Raw genomic sequence first — 27,753 nt, 5'->3', positions numbered from 1 at the left:
TCAGTCAGTCAGTCAGTGATAGTTACTGAGCGCTTACTGTGTGCAGAGCACAGTACTAAGCTCTTGGAAAGTACAATTCGGCAACAGATAGAGACAATCTCTACCCCACAACGGGCTCACAGTCTAGAAGGGGGAGACAGACAACAAAACAACACAAGTAGACAGGCATCAATAGCATCAAAATAGATAAAGCAGCGTGGCTCACTGGAAAGACCACGGGCTTTGGAGTGAGAGGTCATGGGTTCGAACCCCGGCTCTGCCACTTGCCAGCTGTGTGACTTTGGGCAAGTCACTTAACTTCTCGGTGCCTCAGTTCCCTCATCTGTAAAATGGGGATTAAGACTGTGAGCCCCACATGGGACAACCTGATTCCCCTGTGTCTACCCCAGCGCTTAGAACAATGCTCGGCACATAGTAAGCGCTTAACAAATACCAACATTATTATTATTATTAGATACAAAGAATTATAGAGATATATATATGTCATTAATAAAATAAATAGAATAATAAATATGTACAAATATACACCAGTGCTGTGGGGCAGGGAAGGGGGTACGGCGGAGGGAGTCAAGGCGATGGGGAGGGGAGGAGGAGCGGAGGAAAAGGTGGGCTCAGTCTGGGAAGGCCTCCTGGAAGAGGTGAGCTCTCAGTAGGGCTTTGAAGGGGGGAAGAGAGTTAGCTGGGCAGATGTGAGGAGGGAGGGGGTTCCAGGCCAGAGATAGGATGTGGGCCAGGGATCGACGGTGGGACAGGAGAGAACGAGGCATAGTGAGGAGGTTAGCGGCAGAGGAGCAGAGTGTGCGGGCTGGGCTGGAGAAGGAGAGAAGGGAGGTGAGGTAGGAGGGGGCAAGGAGATGGACAGCTTTGAAGCCAAGAGTGAGGAGTTTTTGCTTCACATGAAGGTTGATAGGCAACCACTGGAGATTTTTGAAGAGGGGGGTGAAATGCCCAGAGGGTTTCCGTAGAAAGATAATCTGAGCAGCAGATTGAAGTATAGACTGAAGCGGGGAGAGACAGGAGAATGGGAGATCAGAAAGGATGCCGATGCAGTAATCCAGTCGGGATAGGATGAGAGATCGTACCAACAGGGTAGCTTGAATGGAGAGGAAAGGGCGGATCTTGGTGATGTTGTGAAGGTGAGACTGGTAGGTGGTGGTGAAGGATTGGATGTGTGGGGTAAATAAAAGGGCGGAGTCAAGGATGACACCAAGGATGCGGGCCTGTGAGACGGGAAGGATGGTAGTGCTGTCCGCAGTGACGGGAAAGTCGGGGAGAGGACAGGGTTTGGGAGGGATGATAAGGAGCTCAGTCTTAGGCTCCTGACCAAGGCTACTAAGCCTCTGGGTCAGGGGGGCTGAAACCCACTGGTGGTAAGAGGTCCCTGGTTCATAACCGGTTGCCCCCTCCAAACCTCCTAAAATCACATCACCTCCAAGAAGACTTCCCTGACTAAGCCCTCATTTTCCCTCCCCACCCTCCCATGCATTTGGCTGTGTACCCCTTATTAAGCAGCGTGAAGCGGCGTGGGAAGCGGCGTGGCTCAGTGGAAAGAGCCCGGGCTTCGGAGTCAGAGGTCGTGAGTTCGACTCCCGGCTCTGCCACTTGTCAGCTGTGTGACCGTGGGCAAGTCACTTCACTTCTCTGGGCCTCAGTTACCTCATCTGGAAAATGGGGATTAACTGTGAGCTTCACGTGGGACAACCTGATTATCCTGTATCTCCCCCAGGGCTTAGAACAGTGCTCTGCACATAGTAAGGGCTTAAGAAATAGCAACATTATTATTATTATCATTATCAATCAATCATAGTTATTGCACACTTACTGTGTACAAAGCACTATACTAAGCACTTGATATCTGCCCCCGCCCCACAGCACTTACGGCAAAGACACTTATGTTCTCTACTACTTCTTCTATCTAAAATTTATTTTAATGTCCCTGGACTGTAAGATCTTTGTGGGCAGGAATTGTACCGAATCTGTTGTATCGAACTTTCCCAGTGCGTAATTCAGTGCTCTAAACACAATCAGTGCCAACGATTGCCTGATTGATCAGCAGAACGGTCCCTATTTGCTCTTTAGCAGGCCACCCACGATACTCCATCTGTGAGCCCCATGTGAGACCTGCCTCTACCTCAGAGATTCACGCAGTGCTTGGCACAGACTAAACACTTAACACCATAAAGAGGCACAGAAGCATCCAGTTCTCTGGTACTTCCTACTCCCTCAACCTGCCAGGTGTTTGGGATTCCGTGGACACGGTGGGGGACCTGACCCGGGCGGATTCTTGGGAGATCCAGGAGAGCTCTGGAGAACCTGCCTGGGATGACCCCAAAACTGACTGAACTAGCACTTAGTACAGTGCTCTGCACACAGTAAGCGCTTAATAACTGTGATTGAATGAACTAAGATCCCCCCCAAAGTTGTCCCAAGCCCCTGACAGTGGGGCTGGCAAGTATGGGCCTTGGAGTCAGAATGATCTGGGTTCAAATCCCAACTCTGCCACTTATCTACTTTGTGACCTTGGGCAAGTCGCTTAACTTCTCTGGGCCCCAGTTCCCTTATCTGTAAAATGGGGTTTAAGACTATGAGCCCCGAGAGCTCACCTCCTCCAAGAGGCCTTCCCAGACTGTGGTCCCCTTTCCCTCTGCTCCTCCTCCCCCCACCCTCTGCTCCTCCCCCTTCCCCTCCCCTTAGCACTGTGCTCATTTGTATATATTATTTATTACCCTATTTATTTTGCTAATGAGGTGTACATCCCCCTTGATTCTATTTATCTTGATGATTTTTGCCTTGTTTTTGTTTTGTTCTGTTTTGCTCTGCTGTCTGTCTCCCCCATTTAGACTGTGAGCACGTCATCGGGAAGGGATTGTCTCTATCTGTTGCTAAAGTGTACATTCCAAGTGCTTAGTATAGTGCTCAGCACATAGTAAGCACTCAGTGAATACTATTGAATGAATGAATGAATGTGGGACAGGGACTGAGTCCAACCTGATTAGCATATATCTACCCCAGTGCCTGACACACAGTAAGCGCTTAATAAATAGCATCGTTATTTTTACCTCAACTTGCACTGTGGGGCTTCAGGTCAGACTTACGACATTTCGCACAAGATGAAAACCAGCAAAATCAAAGAATAACCTCCATAAAAAGGCCAAGGGCAAATCACTTCAGAATTTGAATTGCTCCATAAGGCTAGGCTAATTTTTCCTCAGTCAAAAATTACCATGTGGAATTTCTTCCCACAAAGCCATCTGGAGCGTGAAGGTTTTTGACTCCTGAGTTTAGAGGCTTAGGATATCGATGCTTCATCGATTTTGATTTTGGAGCATCGCTCGTCTCTAGATTGTAAGCTCACTGTGGGCAGGGAATGTCACTGTTTATTGTTGTATTGTACTTTCCCAATAGTACAGCTTAGTACAGTGCTCTGCATATAGTAAGTGCTCAAAAAATACAATTGAACGAACAGAATACAGGCTTTGGTAGGGAAGGGCTTTAATAATAATAATAATAATAACAGTGTAGGTATTTTTTAAATGCTATGTCAGAGCACTGTTCTAAGAACTGGAGTAGATACAGGGTAATCCCTGTATCTCGTGAGGCTCACAGTTTTAATCCCCATTTTACAGATGAGGTAACTGAGGTACAGAGAAGTTAAGTGACTTGCCCACAGACACCCATCTGACAAGTGGCAGATCTGGGATTCGAACCCATGACCTCTGACTCCCAAGCCCGTGCTCTTTCCACTGAGCCATGCTGCTTCTCTTTTATAATACAAGGGATCACATAAGCCACTCTCTTTCCAGGGTCCACTGCACCTTCTCATTCTATGATCATGAGATGAAAATGGAAGTTATTTTCTGAACTATTTATGAAACCATGAGAAAGCGGTTGACTTACTTTTCTCGGCAATGGCGGCTTCCCTGTAGTAGGAAGAAACAGAAAGAAAAAAGGAGTTTTAAGTTCATAAGTGGCTGTCTTTTAGCAGTTTGCCTTAATTGCCTCGACAAAATCTGGCTGCATAAGGGAAGATCAGAATTCCAACTCCTGCTTACTAAAATTAAAGCTCTTTAATGCTCAAAGCAAGGGAAGAAAAACTCTTAGTTCCAGCCCAATTATCGTATTCAAGTGGCACTCGCTAGGTAAAGAACTTACTTTAATCTCTGGAATTCGGCAAAGGCTTCGTCATAGGCTTTAAACAAAAAAAGAAAGAAGATGTTAAAATTTTCTCACAGACAACATTTTACACAGTTGCGGTGTGCCCTAAAGCACGATCCATTCAACCAAGACTCAACTTGGAAACCTTGGCTATAAGAATTAAACTCAGGGTGGAAGAAAGTGGATTTTGTCTGAGGTGTACAAATAAGAAATGTTTAAAATGAAAAAAATAAAGTCTTGAATGCAGGGAGGGAGACAAAGTGTTGACGGAAAGGTGGAGATGATGCTGCGACAATGAAAATCACAATGTTCCGAAGTACATTCAGCTTCTGGGTAAAAAAAAAAAGATTTTTTATTCCTTTCCATTACTTTCCATAATGTGACTTTTGGAGATTTTTTACATTGTATTCTCCCAGGTGCTCAGTACAGTGCTCTGCACATAGTAAGCTCTCAATCAATACCACTTATTGATTGACTGGTTGTTCCCTTCACATGTGGCAGACCACTATTCTCATCGTCTTCAAAGTCCTTTTAAAATCCCATCTCCCCGAGATGTTTTTCCCGACTAACCTGTCATCTTCTCACCCTATTTCCCTCCTTACTGCAACCCCGTGCACTTGAATTCTCACCCCCTGTATTCTTAGAAACTCCACCCCATCATGTCCTTATCTTTCTACTTGGTTGCTCCCTGTAATTTATTTTTGTGTCTCTCTCCCCGCTCCGTGAGGGCAAAGATTGTGCCAACTCATTACACTGTACTCTCCCAAGTGCTCAGTACTGTGCTCCGAATCAATCGATCAATCGTATTTATTCAGCATTTACTATTTAGTTAGAGAAGCAGCGTGGCTCAGTGGAAAGAGCACGGGCTTTGGAGTCAGAGGTCATGGGTTCGAAGCCCGGCTCTGCCACTTAGTCAGCTGTGTGACTGTGAGCAAGTCACTTCACTTCTCTGTGCCTCAGTTACCTCATCTGTAAAATGGGGATTAAGACCGTGAGCCCCACGTGGGACAAACTGATTCCCCTGTGTCTACCCCAGCGCTTAGAACAGTGCTCTGCATATAGTAAGCGCTTAACAAATACCAACATTATTATTATTATTATTTGCAGAGCCCTAGTACTAAGTGCTTGGGAGAGAACAATACAACAGAGAAGCCGTGTGGCCTAGTGGATAAAGCATGGGTCCGGGAGTCGGAAGGACCTGTGTTCTAATCCCGGCTCCGCCACTTGTCTGCTGTGTGTCCTTGGCCAACTGACTACACTTCTCTGGGCCTCAGTTCCCTCATCTGTAAAATGAGGATCAAAATTGTAAGCCCCATGTGGGACAGGGACTGTATGGGACCTGATTATCTTGTATCAGTACTAGTGATTGGACCTGATTATGTTGTATCAATACCAGTGATTAGAATAACACCCGGCACACAGTAATCGCTTAACAAACACCATAAAACAAAGTAGGCGGACACATCCCCCGCCCACGAGGATCTCAACCTAGAGGGGAAGATAAACATTAATATAAGTGCTCCAGAAATGCCACTGATTGATGGATTGATCGATTAAGACTCTTACCAGGTCTGAGCCATTTCCCTCTCTCTGAATTTCACATAATAATAATGTTGGTATTTGTTAAGCGTTTACTATGTGCAGAGCACTGCTCTGAGCGCTGGAGCAGATCCAAGGCAATTGGGATGTCCCACTTGGGGCTCACAGTCTTAATCCCCATTTTACAGATGAGGTCACTGAGGCCCAGAGAAGTGAAGTGACTTGCCCACAGTCACACAGCTGACAAGTGGCAGAGCCAGAATTCGAACCCATGACCCCTGACTCCCAGGCCCGGGCTCTTTCCACTGAGCCTCGCTGCTTCCCATCACCTTCTCCTTCCGTGCTTCTACCAAATGTCCAACTAAAAAGGACCCTCAGCCTTCCCTTCTGTCTACTGTTATAGTGTACTCACTCAGTAATAATAAAAATGGTATTTCTTAAGTGCTTACTATGTGCCAGGCACCGTAGTAAGAGCTGGGGTAGATACAAGCAAAACGGACAGGACACAGTCCCTGTCCCATGTGGGGCTCACAGTCTCAATCCCAATCTTCCAGATGAGGTAACTGAGGCCCAGAGAAGTGAAGTGACTTCTGGTCACACAGCAGACAAGTGATGGAGCCGGGATTAGAACCCATGACCTTCTGACACCCAGGCCCGCGCTCTATCCGCTATTCCGCACTGCTCTGCACGCAGTAAGCGCTCAATGAATACAAGTGATTGATTGACTGGCTCCCATCCTCCTTTAGGACACTGCCAAAGCTGGTCCATTCAGTGAAGCTGTAGGCCGAGGGCTCAGAACTGGTCAGATGAGATCCTGCACTTGATGCCAAGGATCCCCTCACGGGGATTTTCAACGCAAACAGTCCGTGCCGTCCTTTCGTCCGATCCGACGGGATCGCTCCAGGCAAAAGCAAGCCCAGGGCATCCTGATAAAACAGGAACAACAAACTCCCTCTGGGAAGGAGACAGCACCCTGGTTCTTCCAACTCACCCTACTTCATAAAAGTTTTATTTGAGGTCATCCAAATCCATCAGTCTGGCTACACAGTTTCCCCCTCGGTGAGTGGGGCTTAGGGGAAAGAGCCCAGGCCTGGGAGTTATTTCTTTATTTATAATAATGTCTGTCTCCTCCTTTAGACTGTAACGTTGATTGTGGGCACACAGTGTGTCTGTTATCCTGCTCTCGCCCAAGCGCTTAGTACAGTGCTCTGCCCACAGTAAGTGCTCAGTAAATACCACTGACTAATCAGAGAAGTCAGAGAACATGGGTTCCAATCCCGGCTCTGCCACATGTCTGCCGGGTGACTTTGGGCAAGTCGCCCCTTCCCCTCCCCTCAGCACTGTGCTCGTCCGCTCATTTGTATATATTTTTATGACCCTATTTATTTTGTGAATGAGATGTGCATCACCTTGATTCTATTTATTGCTATTGTTTTAATGAGATGTTCATCCATCCCCTGGATTCTATTTATTGCTATTGTTTTTTTCTGTCCGTCTCCCCCGATTAGACTGTAAGCCCATCAGTGGGCAGGGACCGTCTCTATCTGTTGCCGATTTGTACATTCCAAGCGCTGAGTACAGTGCTCTGCACATAGTAAGCGCTCAATAAATACTATTGAATGAATGAATGAATGAATGAATGAATGAATAAAGTCACATCACTTCTCTGGGCCTCAGTGACCTCATCTGCAAAATGGGGATTAAGACTGTGACCCTTATGAGGGACAGGGTCTGTGTCCAACCTGATTACACTGTATCTGCTTTAGTGCTTAGAACAGTGCTTGGCACATAGTAAACACTTAACAAATGCCACGATTTTAATTATTCATCCCCGCCCGCCCCTGGTCTGCTTTGAGACCATGAGCAAGTCACCTAAATTCTCTATGCCTCAGATCCCTCATCTTCAAAATGGGTACTACTAATAATTGTGGCATTTGTTAAACGTTCACTATGTGCCAGGCACTGTACTAACCACTAGGGTGGATACAAGCAAATCGGGTTGGACACAGTCCCTGTCCCACACACGGCTCACAATCTCCATCCCCATTTTACAGATGAGGTCACTGAGGCCCAGAGAAGTGAAGTGACTTGCCCGAGGTCACACAGCAGAGAAGTGGTGGAGCCGGGACTGGAACCTCTGACCTTCTGACTCCATTCATTCATTCAATAGTATTTATTGAGCGCTTCCTATGTGCAGAGCACTGTACTAAGCGCTTGGAATGAACAAGTCGGCAACAGATAGAGACGGTCCCTGCCGTTTGACGGGCTTACGGTCTAATCGACGGGATTACAGTCTAATCGACTCCCAGGCCTGGGCTCTATCCACTACGTCGTGCTGCTTGTGGGTCCCATGTGGGACTTGGACTGTGTCCAACCTGATGATCTTGTAACTCCCCTAGCAATCGGTACAGTGCTTGGCACAAAGTAAGCGCAGCGTGGCTTAGCGGCAAGAGCCAGGGCTTGGGAGTCAGAGGTTGTGGGTTCTAATCCCATCTCCGCCACTTATCAGCTGTGTGACTCTGGGCAAGTCACTTCACTCCTTTGTGCCTCAGTTACCTAGTCTGTAAAATAGGGATTAAGACTTTGAGCTCCACATGGGACAACCTGATTACCTTGTATCTATCCCCATGCTTAGAACAGTGCTTGGCACATAGTAAGCGCTTAACCAATTTTTTTATTATTATTAATAATAAATACATTAAAACAACGCAGTGGGAAGCTGCAGGTCAGTCTTTTACCTTGTCCAGAAAGGTCTACTGTCTTCTGATACCCGGTTTTTCCATCAAAGAGCTCCATCACGTATTTCCCCTTGTCATTTGCAGTAGGTTCATGAATCTGGAGCCAGATCTGCTCGCCAGTGACCCCGCTCTTAATTCGGTCTGTGCTCTTAATGCTGTTCCCACTGTTGGCGGAGAGAAAGCGTCCCGGTTACTCAGTGCTCGACCCAAACGTCTATTTGGCTTCTCTTGGAGGCCACAGTTAGCCACCACTCACTCCTGGTGCACCGTATTTTTTTTTTTTATGGCATTTGTTAAGCATTTAGTATGTGCCAGACACTGTACTAAGCGCTGGGGTAGATAAAAAAGAATCAAATTGGACAGAGTCCATGTCCCACATGGGGTTCACAGTCTTCATCCCCATTTTCCAGATGAGGGTACCGAGGCTCGGAGAAGTGAAGTGAGTTGCCCACGGTCACATAGCAGACGAGTGACAGAGCCAGAATCGGAACCCAGGTCCTTCGACTCCCGGGCCCGGGCTCTAGCCACTAGGCCACACTGCTTATGGAGTGTGCTAGAGAAGCAGCGTGGCACAGTGGAAAGAGCCCAGGCTTGGGAGTCAGAGGTCATGGGTTCGAATCCCAGCTCTGCCACTTCTCAGCTGGGTGACTGTGGGCAAGTCACTTCGCTTCTCTGTGCCTCAGTTACCTCATCTGTAAAATGGGGATTAACTGTGAGCCTCCCGTGGGACAACCTGATTCCCCTGTATCTACCCCAGCGCTTAGAACAGTGCTCTGCACATAGTAAGCACTTAACAAATACCAACATTATTATTATTATGGGACAAATTGGAGTTAAGAGAGCTGTAGATTAAATCTCAGTGGAGCAAGTTCAAAAATATTTATGACATTCACTCATCCAATTGTGTTTATTGAGCAACTGTTGAGTGCAAAACACTGTACTCAGCGCTTGAGAGAACAACAGTCACATTCCCTGCCCACAGCGAGCTCACGGTCTAGGGGGCGGCTCACACACAGAAGCAGCCTAAGCCAGCGCTTTAAATGATAAACATAGCAATGGAAAATTCAGTTAGAGAAAATCCATCCTAATCATCTTTAATATAATGAAGTGCCGTTGGCTTGTTGTAACGCTAAATTACAAGAACGTTAACAGTCACGTCTCTGTTATGTCCGTTACATAAGTTACAGTAACTGTTACCATAAGTTACAGTGCTGGATACAGTAACTATTTAACACCCACTGTTACAATAAACTCATTGTGCAGTGAGACGGAAATGAACTCTAGATACAATAACAGCGATGAAGTATTCCAAGAGTGGGGAGAGAAACCGAGGATAACTGGAAATTGCAAGGATTTGTGCGAACAGTGACTCCAGAATAATAATAATAATTATGGTATTTACTGAGTGCTTACTATACACAAAGCACTGTTCTAAGCACTGGGGTAGATACAAGGTATTCGGGTTGGCCCCCGTGGGGCTCACAGTCTTAATTCCTATTTTAATAATGATAATAATGTTGGTATTTGTTAAGCGCTTACTATGTGCAGAGCACTGTTCTAAGCGCTGGGGTAGATACAGGGTCATCAGGTTGTCCCACGTGAGGCTCACAGTTAATCCCCATTTTACAGATGAGGTAACTGAGGCACAGAGAAGTTAAGTGGCTTGCCCAAGGTCTCACAGCAGACAAGAGGCAGAGCTGGGATTAGAATTCACGTCCTCAGACTCCTATGTCCGTGGCCTTTCCACTGAGCCATAATGAAAATAATAATAATGATAATAGTAATAAAAGCGAGATTTGTTAAGCATCAAGCACCGTACTTATCGCTAGGATAGATCCAAGATAATCAGATTCCACACGGGGCTCACGGTCTAAGTAGGAGGGTGAAAAGGTATCGAATCCCCATTTTGTCGATGAGGAAACTGAGGCCTAGAGAAGTGAAGTGACTCGCCCAAGGTCACGCAGCAGACGAGTAGCAGAGCCGGCATTAGAATTCAGGTCCTCTGACTCCCATTAAAACCATGGTGACTCAAAAGGTGTCATCCTAGTAGCCATTATGGTAAAGCAAATTATTACGGGTGACTCCACCAAAGTTGGAAAATCCGAGGGTGGCCAGGAAAATCTGTTCCCTGGGTTTGGAGTGACCAAGGGGAAGAATTTTGGCAGCGGAAGCCATTTTGATTTGCCTATACTCCAACGTTTCAAAAATAGAGCTCCAGCTATTTGAAGACCCTAATTTCTGAGTTTGCAATGAGATGCACACTGCTGAATAAGGTCATGAAAGCCTGCTAACTAGCTATGGTCTTAAGATTGTGCTTAGAAGTTGTGTGCGTGCATGGCCTAGTCGCCAGAGGCCGGGCCTGGGAGTCGGAAGGTTATGGGTTCTAATCCCAGCTCCGCCATTTGTCTGCTGGGTGACCTAGAACGAGCCACTTCACTTCTCTGGGCCTCAGTTACCTCATCTGTAAAATGGGGATTGAGACCGTGAGCCCCACGTGGGACAGGGACTGTGTCCAACCCGACTTGCTTGAATCCACCCCAGCGGTTAGTAAAGGGCAGACCCTGTACAGGGCACAAAGTAACTGCTTAAAAAATACCATCGTTGTTATCATTTTACTAAAAAAAAAAAGTTCCCGTTACTGTTTTCCAGGTCACAGGGTAGAAGAGCAGTTCTAGATTGGATAAAGGGCTTTTTGACAAATGTATTCATCCATTCAGTTTCTTCTCTCACCTGACGCGTCTCTCAGAACTAAAACCTTAGAATGCGATAGATCCCAGAAGTTTCTTAGAGCCTTCATCTATACTAACATACAATTTCTAGCCTTTAAAGAAGTCTCAGAGAAAGAGAATGGATACAAAAAAGAAACAGTACACCTTTTTTTGTCCCAGAATGTGTCTTTTCTCCATTTTTTACAAACCAGAAAACGAGATGGGGAAAATGTCTCTCTTTTTTTTTTTGATCAAACTTCAGGGAAGCTTCAAGGGAAGATACAATAACAGTATGTAGAGACAGCTCTGGTTATGAAAACTTGCAAGTCTTTCAGGACTCGATAATTTGCTTTTTGTTCCCCTCACAGCACTTTCTCCCATAATAATAATAATGATAATTGTAAACCGGGGCTCGTGGCTCAGTGGATAGAGCCCGGGCTTGGGAGTCAGAGATCATGGGCTCGAATCCCGGCTCTGCCACTTGTCAGCTGTGTGACTGTGGGCAAGTCACTTCGCTTCTCTGGGCCTCAGTGACCTCCTCTTTAAAATGGGGATGAAGACTGTGAGCTCCACGTGGGACAACCTGATTACCCTGTATCTACCCCAGCGCTTAGAACAGTGCACTGTACATAGTAGACGCTTAAATACCAACATTATTATTATAGGGAAGCAGCGTGGCTCAGTGGAAATAGCCTGGGCTTGGGAGTCAGAGGTCATTGGTTCAACTCCCAGGTCTGCCACTTGTCAGCTGTGTGACTGTGGGCAAGTCACTTAACTTCTCTGTGCCTCAGTTTCCTCATCTGCAAAATGGGGATTAACTGTGAGCCTCACACGGGATGACCTGATTACCCTGTATCTCCCCCAGCGCTTAGAACAGTGCTCTGCACATAGTAAGTGCTTAACAAATACCAATATTATTATTATCATTTGTTGAGTTTTTACTAGGTGCCAGGCACTGTACTACCTGCTGCAGTGGATACAAGCAAATGGCCTTGGACACAGTCCCTGTCTCATGTGGGGCTCACAGTCTTAATCCCCATTTTGCAGATGAGGTCACTGAGGCATAGGGTAGTGAAGTGACCTGCCCACAGTCACACAGTAGAAGAGTGCCAGAGCCAGGATTAGAACCCACGACCTTCTGACTCCAAAGCCCGTGCTCTGTTCACTACACCACACTGCTTCTCAGTACACCGCACTGCTTCTAGAAGTTTTGGGTTGTGTGAATGGTGGCTGGGAGTCAGCGTTGAGGCCTAGCACAACCCAAGATACCATTTAGTTACAAACCTGGGGTGGGGACAAGTGAAGACCTGTGGTTTTCCCAAGTTTTGAAGAAGGATTCTTGGCCCTAAATCATAATTTCTATTATTTCAGCCCCTGGGGCAGGTATTTAAAGCATCAGTAATAATAACAATGATCTCTGTTAAGTCTTTCTACGAGCCAGGCACTGTACTAGAGAAGTAGCGTGGTTCAGTGGAAAGAAGACGGGCTTAGGAGTCAGAGGTCATGGGTTCTAATCCCCGCTCTGTCACCTTTCAGCTGTGTGACTTTGGACGAGTCCCTTGACTTCTCGGTGCCTCAGTTACCTCATCTGTAGAATGGGGATTAAGACTGTGAGCCTCACGTGGGACAACCTGATCACCCCGTATCTACCCCAGCGCTTAGAACAGTGCTCGGCACATAGGAAGCGCTTAACACACACCATTATTATCATTACTAAACTCTGGAGTAGATACAAGATCATCGACTCACAGTCTTAATCCCCCTTTGCCGAATGAGGTCAATGAGGCACAGAGGAAATGAAGTGAGTTGCCCAAGTTCAAACAGCAGGTAAGTGGCGGAGCTGGGATTAAAACTCAGGTTCTCGTGATTCCCAAGCTTGTGCTCTATCCACTAAGCCACTCTGCTTCTCGCGAGGATAGAGAAGCCATAGAAAATGTCCCAGGGAAGCAGCGTGGTTGAGGAGAGAAGCACCGAGGCCCAGTGGAGTCAGAAGGACCTGGCTTCTAGTCCCAGCTCTGCCACCTGTCTGCTGTGTGGCCTTGGGCAAGTCACTTCACTTCTCAGTTACCTCATCTGGAAATTGGGATTAAGATTGGGAGCCCCATGTGGGACAGGGACTGTGTCCAACCTGATTAACTTGTATCTACCCCAGTGCTTAGTACAGTGCCTGGCACACAGAGAGCACTTAACAAATGATATTAAAAAAAAAAAGAGCGCAAGGGTGGAGGCAGAAGAATCCTGGCACAGCCACTTTCTTGCTGGAAAGGTCACCACTTCTCTGAGAAGCAATGTGGCCTAGTGGAAAGAACACAGGGCTGGGAGCCAAAGGTCCTGGATTTTAATCCAGGTTTGACCACACATCTGCTGTGTGACCTTGGGCAAGTTCCTTCACTTCTCTATGCCTCAGTTCCTTCATCTGTAAAATGGGGAATCAATCCCTGTTCTCCCTCCAACTTAGACTGTGAGTCCCATGTGGGGCCTGATAATTTTGTATCCACCCCATCGCTCAGTGCAGTGTTTGGTACATAATAATGGTGAACAAATATTATCATTATTATCATTACTATTTTTATTATTTTGTGTGACTCATTTACCTCATCTGTAAAATGAGGAGTCGATATCTGCTCTCCTTCACCCTTAGACATGAAATCTGTGTGGGCAGGGCTTGTGTTCAATCTGATAATCTTGAACCTACCCCAGTGCAATAAATGCCACTGTTATTATTCAAGAATCACCATTGCTCTTGGGCCTCCACGTTCACGATAATCATTAATAATGATGAATAATAGTAATGGTATTTGTTAAGCGCTTACTATGTGCCAGGCATTGTACTGAGCACTGGGGTGGATACAAGCTAACCAGGTCGGACACGGACCCTGTAACCTGTGGGGCTCACTGTCTCAATCCCCATTTTACAGATGAGGGAACTGAGGCCCAGAGAAGTGAAGTGACTTGTCCAAGGTCACACAGCAGACAGGTGGTGGAGTCGGTATTAGAACCCAGGATATTTGTTAAGTGCTTACCATGTGCCAAGCACTGTTCCAAGTGCTTGGGAAAATACAAGTCAATAAAGTCGAACAGAGTGTAAGTAGGACGGAGAACAGGTATTGAATCCCCATTTTTTCAGTTGAGAAAACTGAAGCACAGAGAAGTTAAGTGCCCAGCCCATGGTCTAAAAGCAGGCAAGTGGTGGAGCCTGGATTAGAAACCAAATCCTCTGGTTCCCAGGCCTTTGCTTCTTTTTTTAAAAAAATGGTATTTGTTAAGCCCTTACTATGTGCCAGGTACTAGAGAAGTAGCGTGGCTCAGCGGAAAGAGCCCGGGCTTGGGAGTCAGTGGTCATGGGTTCGAATCCCGGCTCTGCCGCTTGTCAGCTGTGTGACTTTGGGCAAGTCACTTAACTTCTCTGGGCCTCAGTTACCTCATCTGTAAAATGGGGATTAAGACTGTGAGCCTCATGTGGGACAACCTGATTACCCTGTATACCCCAGCGCTTAGAACAGTGCTCTGCACATAGTAAGCGCTTAACAAATACCAACATTATCATTATTATTATTATTATTACTAAGTGCTATGTTAGATATAAGCTAATGTGGTCACAGCCCCTGTCTCCTGTGGGACTCCCCGTCTAATCCCCATTTTACAGATGAGGTAACTGAGGCAGAGGAGAAGTAAAGTGACTTGCCCAAGGTCTCACACAACAAACAAGTGGCAGAACCCAGGTCCTCTGACTCCCAGGCCCGTGCTCTATTCACTAGGCCACGCTGCTTCCTCTTTCCTGGATGAAGGTTGGTATTTTCCCCTTCCCTCACTGATCTGGAATGTTCCAATCCAGTAAGCAAATGAAAGAAGATTTGAGGTGGCCGGTGGCTGATTCACTTACTTGTGGGTCCAGGTCACTCTGAGATCATCCAGGTAATAGTTAACAAGAGAGTATAACCGGATACCCTCTGCAGTGCTCTGGATTTTCAGTTCCGTAGCGGATAGAGCTAGGGGAGGAAAATGGAATATTTAATGCCAGGTAAGGCCCCTTCGTCAAGCAGAACAATGAATCATTCATCTCGTGAGAGTATTAAACACTTACCAATTGTTTTACATACTTCTGCCATCAGGTCTTTAAAAGCTGGGGAAACAGATTCATGGACCACGTTTCAGCCAAGCCACGCTCAGAAAATGAATGAAATTTCAATTGACATTAAAGACACTTATCCGCTAGCTAAAGGGATTGTGTGCATTCTACCTGGGCTGAAAAACAGCATTCGAGGTGATATTTTTTAATTTTTAAATTTCAGAAAGGCTGAGGTTTCCATTAAGATTTCTTTTTTTTCCTCATGCACCCTCCTGACTGATAAAATAATCTGGAATGCTCCTCATGGTAGGACCTGGATTTAAATTCTAAGAATTAGAGATGGGAAGATTGCCGAGTAATGAAGGGAAACAGGTGAAAGCTCAAACTGAGCAATACCGTTCCTTGTTGACGGCTTACGGAGAAGATTGGATCGGGATAGAGTTTTAAATTATTGTACGCTTTTGGATGATATTTGGATTTGGATGTTCACTCTCATTCTTGTCCCCAGTTAACAGGATAATTAAGAGTTGTCTACGGTCCCCAGATGACAAGTGACTGGCACATTTCTTGTATCGGCTCACTCGTTCCACGTTCCATTGTGGACTGTAATTTACCCTCAATATATCTTCCTTAAAGATTTTTGACTTGGGCACACTTTAAAAATTAAATTAGAAATATACATGGGGTAAAAACCTCCATTTTAAAGCAGCCTCTGATTTTTCTTTGACCCCATACAGCTTAATCAATAGACTGAGTTTTTTCTATTATCTGTGAAGCTACAACACTTGCTGATAAAACCTTCTTTCCCTCTGTCAGACTTTCAACCGAGAGGGATCCGGGGATACGGATCGGGACCATTTTGATTCTGACTGAGTCAAAGAAGGAGTTCAGGATTGAGTTATGACCTTCATTCACAAGCTTCAGGATGCTAGTGTCCTTTCCTCGGTCATCTTTCAGGATCACTTCATAAACACCGGAGTCTTTCTTGGAAAACTGAAAAAAAAATGAACAGAACGCCTCAACAAAGAACAGTAAAGAAAGAAGTACTCTGTAAAGCCAGACTGTCACAGTAACCCCAGCCTCCAGATGGATGAAATTGACAAGGAAGCAGAAACTGAAAAAAGAAAAGAGCACTGATAAGAGAAACTTGAGCTACCCATTTCTCTTGTGGTTATGAGGTTGGTTACCCAGTGGGTCTGGGAGGCAGAAGACCTGGATTTTAATCCCAGCTCTGCCACTTGGCTGCTTTGTGGCCTTGGCTAAGTCACTTAACTTAGTACAGTGTTCTGCACACAGTAAACGCTTATTAAATATGATTGAATGAATTTAACTTCTCTGTGCCTCAGTTTCCTCCTCTATAAAATGGAGACAAGATGCCTGTTCTGCCTTCCTCTTACGTGAGCTCCACAGGGTCCAGGGACTAATTCTGACCTGATTATCTTGTACCTCTTCCAAAACTCAGTCCAGTGCTTGGTACATAGGATGTGAATAAATACTTAGAATAACATTTATTATTATACAATCAATGATCAATACAATAATCAACACATCCTTATTTGATTGTACTGTACTCTCCCACGCGCTTGGTACACCACTCTGCACATAGTAAGCGCTCAACAAATATGGTTGATTGAAAGACTTGATAAACTGAATCAGCCGATTATCTCCCCTTTATGTGGGGGGACTTCACTTTCTTCAGGGAGGCAAAACACAGAACAAAAACGGGTTGTGGCCAGTCATCTGTTGAAGGGAGGGTTGAAGGAAAGCATTAATTCATTCACTATTGTATTTATTTAGCACTTACTATGTGCAGAGCACTGTACTAAGCACTTGGGAGAGTACAGAACAACAATAAACGGACGCATTCCCTGTCCACAATCTTCTGCTAGTCAGTAGAGAAGCTGCCGGTCTGTTCATCCAGAGGTAAAAGATACAATCTACAAACTACAAAAGCTACAAGAAGCAGTGTGGGCCAATGGACAGAGCACAGGCCTGGGAGTCGGATGGACCTGGGTTCTAATCCCAACTCCTCCATTGGTCTGCTGTGTGACCTTGGGCATGTTGTTTAACTGCTCGCGGCCTCTGTTACTGCATCTGTAAAATGGGGATTAAGATTTCGAGCCCCAGTGTGAGACAGGGACTGTGTCCAACCTGATTAACTTGTATCCACCCCAGCATTTAGCAGAGTGCCTGGCACCTAGTAAACACTGAAGAAATACCATGGAAAAAAAAAATCACCTCAGGCTGAGCAGTGTCAAATCAGAACACCGTGTGCTATCTGATTCTTATTCATTCATTCATTCTATTGTATGTATTGAGTGCTTACTGTGTGCAAAGCACCATACTAAGTGCTTGGGAGAGTCCAATACAACAACAAACCTTGACTTATTGTATCCACAGGACCGGGAGTGATGATTCCCTTACCTCGGTTATCAGAAGGGTACATATTCCATCCTTAAAGTCATGTTTTTCATCGGCCATAATCTCTCGGTCATCTTTGTACCAAACGATATGTGTTTCTTTTTTAATATTAGCCACCTGGAAGATAAAACAACATAGTTTCAATCAATCAATGGTATTAACTGAGCATTTACTGTGTGCAGAGTACAGTACAACAGAATTAGTTTTGGTCTGTCACTTCTTACCTTCGAGGTTTTAGGGAGGGCGTCAGGAACTGGGGTTAAGCTGTACCTTAAGGACAAAAAAATACGCATTCTCTGCCCTTTAATTCCTTTGAGAATCAGGTGCTCAATCAATTAATCAATTAACTGTATTTATTGAGTATGTACTATGTGCAGAGCACTGAGCTAAGTGCTTGGGAGAAGACAACATAACAGGGTTGGTAGGCCCTTTCATCAAGGTGAGGCTCTTGTTTTCCAGGAACAAGACTTAGGCTGTTTCCTTTGTTGATCCTCAGGTCTGCTTTTTAGCTCGCCCAACCATTAATAGGGTCCCGATGATGATGGTGATTGTATTTGTTAAGCACTTACTATCTGCCGAGGGCTGTTCTAAGCACTGCGGTAGATACAAAGTAATCGGGTTGGACGCGGTCACTGTCCCACGTAGGGTGCACAGTCTTAATCCCCATTTAAGATGTGGTAAATGAGGCACAGAGAAGTGCAGTGAGTAGCCCAAGCTCACACAGCAGACAAATGGCAGAGCCGGAATTAGAACCCACATCCTCCGACTCTGAGGCCTGTGTTCTAACCACTAGACACCACTGTTTCTCACCAGGGCCCGTCTCTCCTAGCTACATGGTTTTGTCCCTATGGCTACTTGTTATAACACCTGTGTCCTTTAATGACCAAGACCAAAGTGCTCCCATCCCCTAGTGGCTCGAGTTGGGGCCTGGGCGTCAGAAGGACCTGGGTTCTAATCCCAGTTCCACCTCTTGTCTGCTCTGTGACCTTGAGCCTATCACTTAAATTCTCTGTGCCTCGTTTGCCTCATCAGTAAAATGGGGATTAAGACTCTCAGCCCCATTTATTACTCTATTTATTTTATGAATGAAGTGTATATATCTGTGATTCTATTTATCCTGATGGTTTTGACGCCTGACTACTTGTTTTGTTTTGTTGTCTGTCTCCCCCGTTTAGGCTGTGAGGCCGTTGTTGGGCAGGGATTGTCTCTATCTGTTGCCACGCTTAGTACAGTGCTCTGCACATAGGTAGCGCTCAATAGATACTTTTGAATGAAGGAATGAATGTGGTATATGGACTGTGTCCAACCTGACTCCCTTGTATCTACCCCAGGGCTTAGAACAGTGGCTGGCATAAAGTAAGCACTTAGCAGATACCATAAAAAAGAGGCCTTTGACGTATAGGATGTCAAAGACATACGAGGTGATGGTATTAAGCGCCTCCATTTCCTCTCCGTTCTGATGTCACAACATTAAGTTTAAAAATTCAGCTCTTTCTTACCTTGCATTTCAATAATACGTTACATTCCCCGGTTACTTCCCAGCTCAGATACTCAGCAAAATGCGGTCCTAGGAAATGAGTTTTTAAAAAGAATCATTATAGGAATGACTATAGATGCAAAGTCAAATTTCACTTGATTGTTAACTTGAAGCATTTTCATTTAAAACTAGATTTTTAAAGAGACTCCATTGAAATTGAATTAGTACTTAGAACTTGGGGTGGAAAGAAGACGGTCTGAGCTTTGTTTACACTGATCCTTATTCTCTTCCTTCAGTAGAAGTCGGTCAGTCAGTCATATTTACTGAGCTCTTCCTGTGTGAAGAGCACTGTACTCAGAGCTTGGGAGAGTACAGTCGAACACATTCCCTGCCCACAACGAACTTACAGTCTAGAGGGGGAGACAGACATTAATATAAATAAAGTGACCGATATAAACTTAAATGCTGAGGGGAAGGGGGGGGATGAATAAAAGAGGAAGTTCAGGGTAGCTTAAAATCACAGAGACTGCCTATTGGAGAGAGATTTTTGCAGTCGCTATGTCTTCCCATTCTCTTGTATTCTCCCTAGTGTTTAGGATCAACCGAACATATTTAATGAACTTTCCCATGTGCAGAACACTGTAATAAGTACTTGGGAGAGTCCAATACAACAGAAATGGTAGACCCGATCCCCGCCTACAAAGAGCTGACAGTCTTCAAAGGGAGGCAGACGTGAAAATAAATAACAGATAAAAATGGTAGAGTGTAAGGATATATTCCTTAGTGCTGTGGGGCTGGGGTGAGAAACAAAATGCTAGAGGGGTACAAGTCTGTCAATTGCATTTATTGAGCACTTACTGTGTGCAGAGCACTGTACTAAGCACTTGGAGGAGTACAGTATAACAGACATTTTCCCTGTCCATAATGAGCTTACAGGTGTCTCAGAGGGGAGGGTGGGTAGGGGAAATGAGGGTTTGGTCAGGGAAGGCCTCTTGGAGGAGGTGTGATTTTAGAAAGGTTTTGAGGGTGGGGAGAATGGTGGTCTGTCGGACATGAAGGGAGTGGGAGTTTCAGGCCAGAGGGAGGATGGGGGAGAGGATTCCCCTTCAAGTAGGCCATATCATGTCCATGGAGTAGCAGAGTGCCCAAAATCAGGTTCAACTTTCCTATGGAAAGGTTCGCATTTTAACGTACTTCGGGATTCACCGGCAAAATCTAGAATCATTTGACTTTGCCCATCCATTCTCGTTACCTTGTTTCCGGATCCATTCTTGCCTTTGGAAATCAGCTTCTTTCTGAAGCTTCTTATACACTGGAAATGAAAAACAGAGGCGGTGAGCTGGCACTCTAGGATGACTAATGCATCTGTAAAGTGTATAACCCAACGTTGCCATTTCAAAACATCCATTGTTAGTGCTGAATTACTCCCCCACTGGAACTGCTGACAGTTCCAAGTGGCCAGTGTGAGGCTCTTAGAGGAGAAGTACGTCTCAGGAGAGTCCAGTAAGAGTGGCTGCAGACAAGTTGCCCGGATACCCCAATCCCCTCAAACAGCTCCAAGTGCCCTTGGCTCGATGCCCCATGGGAGAAAGTGACATCACAAACTCGTGCTGGGCGAGGAGGGCGGGGTATGTTCTTTTCATGATCACCTCACACTTATGTCCAAGTGTAGAGACTCCCCAGTTAGTGATCTTAATTGACCCCAGGAAAACAGAATATTGAGCATGAAACAAAGTACGGTTTTCAAAGGAAATGATGTCAGGTACATGAAGGCATTTTCGGAAGCTTCCAAATGGACGAAAGCAATATAAATGCACTAATATCTGTCATAAAAAATGCAGTGGTCAAATAGCAATATAAGGGCACATCAATAATAAAATATTGACGTTTTAACGTCAACATATTGTGTGACCTTGGACAAGTCACTTAACGTCTCTGTCCCTCAGGTATCTCATCTGTAGGATGGAGGTTAAGACGCTGAGCCCCATGCGGGACATGGACTCTGTCCAACCTGATTCGCTTGTAAGTGCCCACAGAGCTTAGTGCAGTGCCTGGTACATAGTAAGCGCTTAACGAATGCCATTTTTTTAAAAAAAGTATGTGTTTTAGGTGTCCTTACTGTGTCATCCACCGTCCTAAGTACCGGGGGAGATTCGAGATCATCACGTTGGACATAGTCTCCATCCCACATGAGGTTCACAGTCTAGATGGAAGTGAGAACAACCTCTAGACTGTGAACTCCTTGTGGGAGGGGAACATGTCTGCTAATTCTGTTATATTGTGCTCTCCCAAGGGTTTACTACAATGCTGTGCACATAGTAAGCACTCAATAAATACCACTGATTGAATGAACGATTGATCGATTGAAGAGGTACTGAATTCTCATTTTACACAGAGAAGCAGCATGGCTTAGTGGAAAGAGCCCAGGCTTGGAAGTCAGAGTTCACGGGTTCTGATCCCAGCTCCGCCACTTCACTCATTCAATAGTATTTACTGAGCACTTACTATGTGCAGAGCACTGTACTAAGCGCTTGGAATTCGGAGTCAGAGGTCACGGGTTCGATTCCCGGCTCTGCCACTTGTCAGCTGTGTGACTGTGGGCAAGTCACTTAACTTCTCGGTGCCTCAGTTACCTCATCTGTAAAGTGGGGATTAACTGTGAGCCTCACGTGGGACAACCTGATTACCCTGTATCTACCCCAGCGCTTAGAACAGTGCTCTGCACATAGTAAGCGCTTAACAAATACCAACATTATTATTATTATTATTACAAATTGGTGCTGAGTGACCTTGGGCAAGTCACTCAACTTCTCTGGGCCTCAGTTGCCTCCTCTGTAAAATGGGGATTGAGACTGTAAGTGGGACAACCTGATTACCTTGTATCTACCCCAGCTTTTAGAACAGTGCTTGACACGTAGTAAACGCTTAACAAATACCATCATTATTATATGTGGAAACCAAGGTCCAGAAAAGTGAAGTGACTTGCCCAAGGTCACGCAGCAGGCCTTATGCTTTCTCCACCAGGCCATGCTGCTTCCCAAGAACTGCCCCTTATTAGACTGCAGAGCACCCGTGCCTCTGGCTAAGTTTTTTGCTGTCCTGTCTTGTCTTATGCCGTCGAGTCGTCTCCGACCCATAGCGACTTCATCATGGCCACATCTCTCCCACAACGCCCCATTCTCCAACTGCAATCATTCTGGAGGTGGATCCAGAGAGTTTTTGCTGTAGAGAGTGGCAAAATCTAGACAAAGTGCCCGATCAATCCAGAAGACACTTACCATCTCCAATGAGAACCAGGGTGGATTGGTTAGTTGCTTTGCCATCCTGGAGCTGGAACGTAAATGTTCCTTCATCGTCATCTCCAAGCTTCTCCATGATCATTTCAACGAGGCCTGTGTTCCGGTCCATGTTCATCTTATATTTCTGCAGAGCGGGAGGAGAGAAGGCAAGAAATCAGAGGAGACTTTATACCAGTGGCCCCTCTTTTCTGAATTTCCCTCTCAACCCGCTGTCTTGCTGAGATTTCTGACAGAAGTGCTGCCTCCAATTATGGTTTTGTTAGGAAAAAATTGTTGTTGATTTGTTGGGGTGGGATATGGGTCTTGGATTTCGAATAAACAATGTCACATCTTGGTCATCTCTGGTCAAGGGGGCTGAAAAAGGGGAACGTGAAAATTTGATATTCACAGATAATCCTTACTTGTTTGCTTAGTGATTTGGGGCAAGTTACCTAACTTCTCTGTGCCTCAGTGACCACATTTGTAAATTGGGGATTTAGAAAGTGAGTCCCACGTGGGACAACCTGATTACCTTGTGTCTACCCCAGTACTTAGAACAGTGCTTAGCACAGTAAACGCTTAACAAATTCCATTATTATTATTACCTCCATTCATTATTATTATTGTTATTGTTATATTCATTAAGCGTTGCATATGTGTCCAGCACTGTGCTAAGCACTGGGGTAGCTACACGTTATTCAGGTCGGATACAGTCCCTGTCCCAACCAAGCACTTAGTACAGTGCTCTGCACACAGTAAATGCTCAATAAATATAATTGAATGAATATACGAATGAATGAATATGAGGCTCACAGTACAAGTAATAGGGAATAGAATTTAATTCCCATTTTACAGATGAGGAAACGAAAGCACAGAGAATTTAGGGGACTTGCCCAAGGTCACACAGCAGGCAAATGGTGGAGCTGAGATTAGAATTCAGGTCCTCTGATTCTCAGGCTTTTGCTCTTTCCACCAGACCACACCGTTTCTCAGTTTCAACCTCCTTCACCACTGAACAATTTAACTGAAAAACATAAAGTCATAATGTCTGGTTTGAGTTTCATCTCTGATCACTCCTCAGCCCACTCTCTTGTAGAGCAGCTGATGTTCAGTAAAAAGACCAGAAGTCAGAGATAAGGAGGGAAAATCAAAAGAGTCAGGAGATTGGATAATCCGCATATTGGCCATCCCTTCTTGGATAATGGAGACTTGGCCGTTAAAGATGAAGGGAAGATGAGAATCAGCATGGCCTAGTGGACAGAACACTGTCCTGAGAGTCAGAAGGACCTGGATTCTAATCCCGGCTCTGCCATTTTGTCTGCTGTGTGACTTTAGGCAAGTCATTTCCCTTCTCTGTGCCTCGGTTACCTCATCTGTAAAATGGGGATTAAGACTGTGAGCCCCACGTGGGGTTATGGACTGTATCCAACCCGATTAGCTTGTATCTAGCCCAGCGCTTAGTACAGTGCCTGGCACATAGAAAGCACGTAGCAAATACCATTAAAAAAAGTTAAGGATGTCGGGCATTTGTCATAATACTGGAACATCAAATACCTGAACTTTTAACCAGGCTAGGATGCAAATGGAGTTATGAATCTAACAGACCATAATATATTTCCAAGGGGCTCAAGTTTTCTAAAAGTCAAATCCTGAGAAAGATGATGCAGAGTAAGGCACTATTTGTTTTACACAAGGTTTTTAAACAAATAAATGGTGAATCCTCTTTGAATGGGTCATGGTCAAGTGATTTAATGAAATTTAATAGTGCACTGTTCAGTTGACTGCTTTGGTATATTGCTTGGTTGCCAATATAGAGAGGAAATCATCCTGGCACGAATTAACCAGTCTGTGTAGTTACATTCCAATGCTCCCAAACAGTGAAATAGCTGTGATGGGGAAAACCAAATCTTCAGCAATGAATGAGAAGTGGCGTAGTCTAGCGGAAAGAGCATGGGCCTGGTAGTCAGAGGGACCCGAGTTCTAATCTCTGATCCACCACTTATCTGCTCTGATCTTGGGTACGTCACCTAGTTTCTCTGAGCCTCAGTTACCTCCTCTGTAAAATGAGGATTAAGATTGTGAGCCTTATGTGGGACAGGGACTGTGTCCAACCTGATTAGTGTGTACCTACCCCGGTGCCTAGTGCAGTACATAGTAAGCACTGAACAAATACCATAAAAAGCCCCATTTTAAAATGACTTTTATTTCAACAGGGAGCTCAGCACACAAGATTGCACTCAGTAATCATTAACACTAGAAAAACTGGGCTGGGCATTAAAAAGTGGACATTTTTCATTTTCTTGCTTCTATGAAATCTACAGAGCCAACTCCCAACTTAAAATTTCTTAATGATGCATTGACTCTCCCCCTCCTTCAAAGCCTTATTGAAGGCCCATCTCCTCCAAGAGGCCTTCCCTGACTAAGCCCCCCACCTTTCCTCTTCTCCCACTCCCTTCTGCATTGCCCTGACTTGCTCCCTTCATTCATCCCCCCTCCCAGCCCCACAGCGCTTGTGTCCATATCTGTCATTTTTTTATGTATATTAATGTCTGTCTTCCATCCTCTAGAGTTATCGTCCTATCTCCCTACTACCCTTCCTTTCCCAAATCCTAGAACGAGTCATCTACAATCGATGCTTAGAATTCCTTAACTCCCATTCTCTCCTAGACCCCCTCCGATCTGGCTTCCGTCCCCTTCACTCTACCGAGACTGCTCTCTCTAAGGTCACCCGTGACCTCCTTCTTGCCAAATCCGATGGCTCCTACTCCATTCTGATCCTCCTTGACCTCTCTGCTGCCTTTGACACCATCGACCGTCCCCTCCTCCTCCATACCATATCTCACCTCGGCTTCACGGACTCCGTCCTCTCCCGGTTCTCCTCTCACCTCTCTGGCCGGTCATTCTCGGTCTCCTTCGCTGGCGCCTCCTCCCCCTCCCATCCTTTAACTGTTGGAGTTCCTCAAGGGTCAGTTCTCGGCCCTCTTCTGTTCTCCATTTACACTCACTCCCTCGGTGAACTCATCCGCTCTCACGGCTTCGACTACCATCTCTACGCAGATGACACGCAGATCTACATCTCCGCCTCTGTCCTCCCCCCTCCCTTCGGGCTCACATCTCTTCCCGCCTCCGGGATGTCTCCACCTGGATGTCGGCCCGCCACCTAAAACTCAACGTGAGCGAGACTGAGCTCCTCATCTTCCCTCCCAAACCCGGTCCTCTCCCAGACTTCTCTATCACCGTCGATGGCACGACCGTCCTTCCCGTCTCTCGGGCCCGCGATCTCGGTGTCATCCTTGACTCGTCTCTCTCGTTCACCCCACGCATCCTATCCGTTACCGAGACCTGCCGGTTTCACCTCTACGATATCGCCGAGATCCACCCTTTCCTCTCCACCCAAACGGCTACCTTACCGTTACGGGCTCTCGTTATATCCCAGCTAGACTACCGTGTCAGCCTTCTCTCTGATCTCCCTTCCTCCTCTCTCGCCCCGCTCTGGTCTATTCTTCACTCCGCTGCCCGGCTCATCTTCCCGCAGAAACGATCTGGGCCTGTCACTCCCCTTCTTAAACAACTCCAGTGGTTGCCTATCGACCTCTGCTCCAAACAAAAACTCCTCACTCTAGGCTTCGAGGCTCTCCGTCACCTTGCCCCTTCCTACCTCTCCTCCCTTCTCTCTTTCTACCGCCCACCCCGCACGCTTCGCTCCTCTGCCACCGCCCTCCTCGCCGTCCCCGGGTCTCGCCTATCCCGCCGTCGACCCCCGGGTCGCGTCCTCCCGCGGTCCCGGAACGCCTTCCCTCCTCACCTCCGCCAAACTGATTCTCTTTCCCTCTTCAAAACCCTACTTAAAACTCACCTCCTCCGAGAGGCCTTCCCAGACTGAGCTCCTCTTCTCCCTCTACTCCCTCTGCCACCCCCCCTTTACCTCTCCGCAGCTAAACCCTCTTTTTCCCCTTTTCCCTCTGCTCCTCCACCTCTCCCTCCCCATCCCCACAGCACTGTACTCGTCCGCTCAACTGTATATATTTTCGTTACCCTATTTATTTTGTTAATGAATAGTACATCGCCTTGATTCTATTTAGTTGCCATTGTTTTTACGAGATGTTCTTCCCCTCGACTCTATTGCCATTGTTCTTGTCTGTCCATCTCCCCCGATTAGACCGTAAGCCCGTCAAACGGCAGGGACTGTCTCTATCTGTTGCCGACTTGTTCATCCCAAGCACTTAGTACAGTGCTCTGCACATAGTAAGCGCTCAATAAATACTATTGAATGAATGAATGAATAATCTCACTGTGGGCAGGGAATGTGTCCGTATACTGTGGTATTGTACTTTCCCAAGTGCTTAGTCCAGTGCCCTGCACGGAGTAAGCACTCAAGAAATAGGATTGAATGGCAGACTGGCTGGCTTCTGACCCTCAATTAGAGAACTTCAGAGTTAGATGTGACTCTTAGAGTTCATTCACTCAATCATATTTATTGGGCACTTACTGTGTGCAGAGCACTGTACTAAGCAATTGGGGGAGTACAATAGAACAATAAACAGACACATTCCCTGCTCACAGTGAGCATTCACCTGTCTAATTCTCTGCTTTCAGCCAGAGAGTGACTAATCATCTGAACAAAGAGATGTCTTTAAGTCCTCAGAGGACCTAGGAAACAATTGGTTTTCACAATCTGCCCCATGAAAGGACTTCACATACTTGAAAATACTGAACAAGTCACTCTTTCAGCTCCTCTTCTTTAAGATAAACCTTCCTATAGCCTTTAACCTTTCCTCAAGGGACCAAAATTTCCTTTCCTCTGCTCAATTTTGTCACCTTTTGACAGACCTCCAATCCCAGCTCTGCCACTTGTCTGCCGGGTGATGCTGGGCAAGTCACTTCCCTTCTCTGGCCCTCAGTTCCCTCATCTGTAAAATGGAGGTTGCGACTGGGAGCCCCACTGGGGACAGGGACTGTGTCCAACTCGATTTGATTGTATCCACCCCAATGCTTAGTGCAGTGCCTGACACATAGTAAGTGCTAAACAAACACCATTATTATCATTATTATTATCTACCACTCCCTTCTTATTTTTAATAGTATTTGTACTAGGATCCAGGGTAGATACAAGACAATAGATACAAGACAATTAGGTCAGACACAGTCCCTGTCCCTCATGGGGCTCACGGTCCAAACTGTTGAAGGGAGGAGGATTTAATCCCCATTTTATAGATGAGGTAACTGAGGCATAGAGACGTGAAGTGAGTTGCCCAAGGTCACACAGCAGACAATTCATTCATTCATTCAATAGTATTTATTGAGCGCTTACTATGTGCAGAGCACTGTATTAAGCGCTTGGGATGAACAGGTCGGCAACAGATAGAGA

General features: G+C 45.8%; 1 protein-coding gene across 2 annotated transcripts in view; it reads right to left on the bottom strand.

Annotated features, from left to right (window-relative positions):
* MYOM1 (myomesin 1) overlaps positions 1-27,753 on the bottom strand; it is a 201,767-nt gene that overhangs the window by 7,967 nt on the left and 166,047 nt on the right. For both annotated transcript variants that reach the window (XM_029066099.1, XM_029066100.1), the window contains 10 exons: positions 22,386-22,530; positions 20,360-20,419; positions 19,130-19,197; positions 17,634-17,747; positions 16,115-16,202; positions 15,225-15,263; positions 15,024-15,129; positions 8,433-8,596; positions 4,153-4,189; positions 3,898-3,920 (listed from right to left, as the gene is read on the bottom strand). In XM_029066099.1, coding sequence (XP_028921932.1) covers positions 3,898-3,920; positions 4,153-4,189; positions 8,433-8,596; positions 15,024-15,129; positions 15,225-15,263; positions 16,115-16,202; positions 17,634-17,747; positions 19,130-19,197; positions 20,360-20,419; positions 22,386-22,530 — 844 coding nt within the window. The remainder of the gene's footprint in view (positions 1-3,897; positions 3,921-4,152; positions 4,190-8,432; positions 8,597-15,023; positions 15,130-15,224; positions 15,264-16,114; positions 16,203-17,633; positions 17,748-19,129; positions 19,198-20,359; positions 20,420-22,385; positions 22,531-27,753) is intronic.

The sequence above is a fragment of the Ornithorhynchus anatinus genome, chromosome 5 (genome assembly GCF_004115215.2).
Source record: "Ornithorhynchus anatinus isolate Pmale09 chromosome 5, mOrnAna1.pri.v4, whole genome shotgun sequence".
Lineage (NCBI taxonomy): Eukaryota > Metazoa > Chordata > Mammalia > Monotremata > Ornithorhynchidae > Ornithorhynchus > Ornithorhynchus anatinus.
This window is presented reverse-complemented; position numbering and strand designations above follow the sequence as displayed.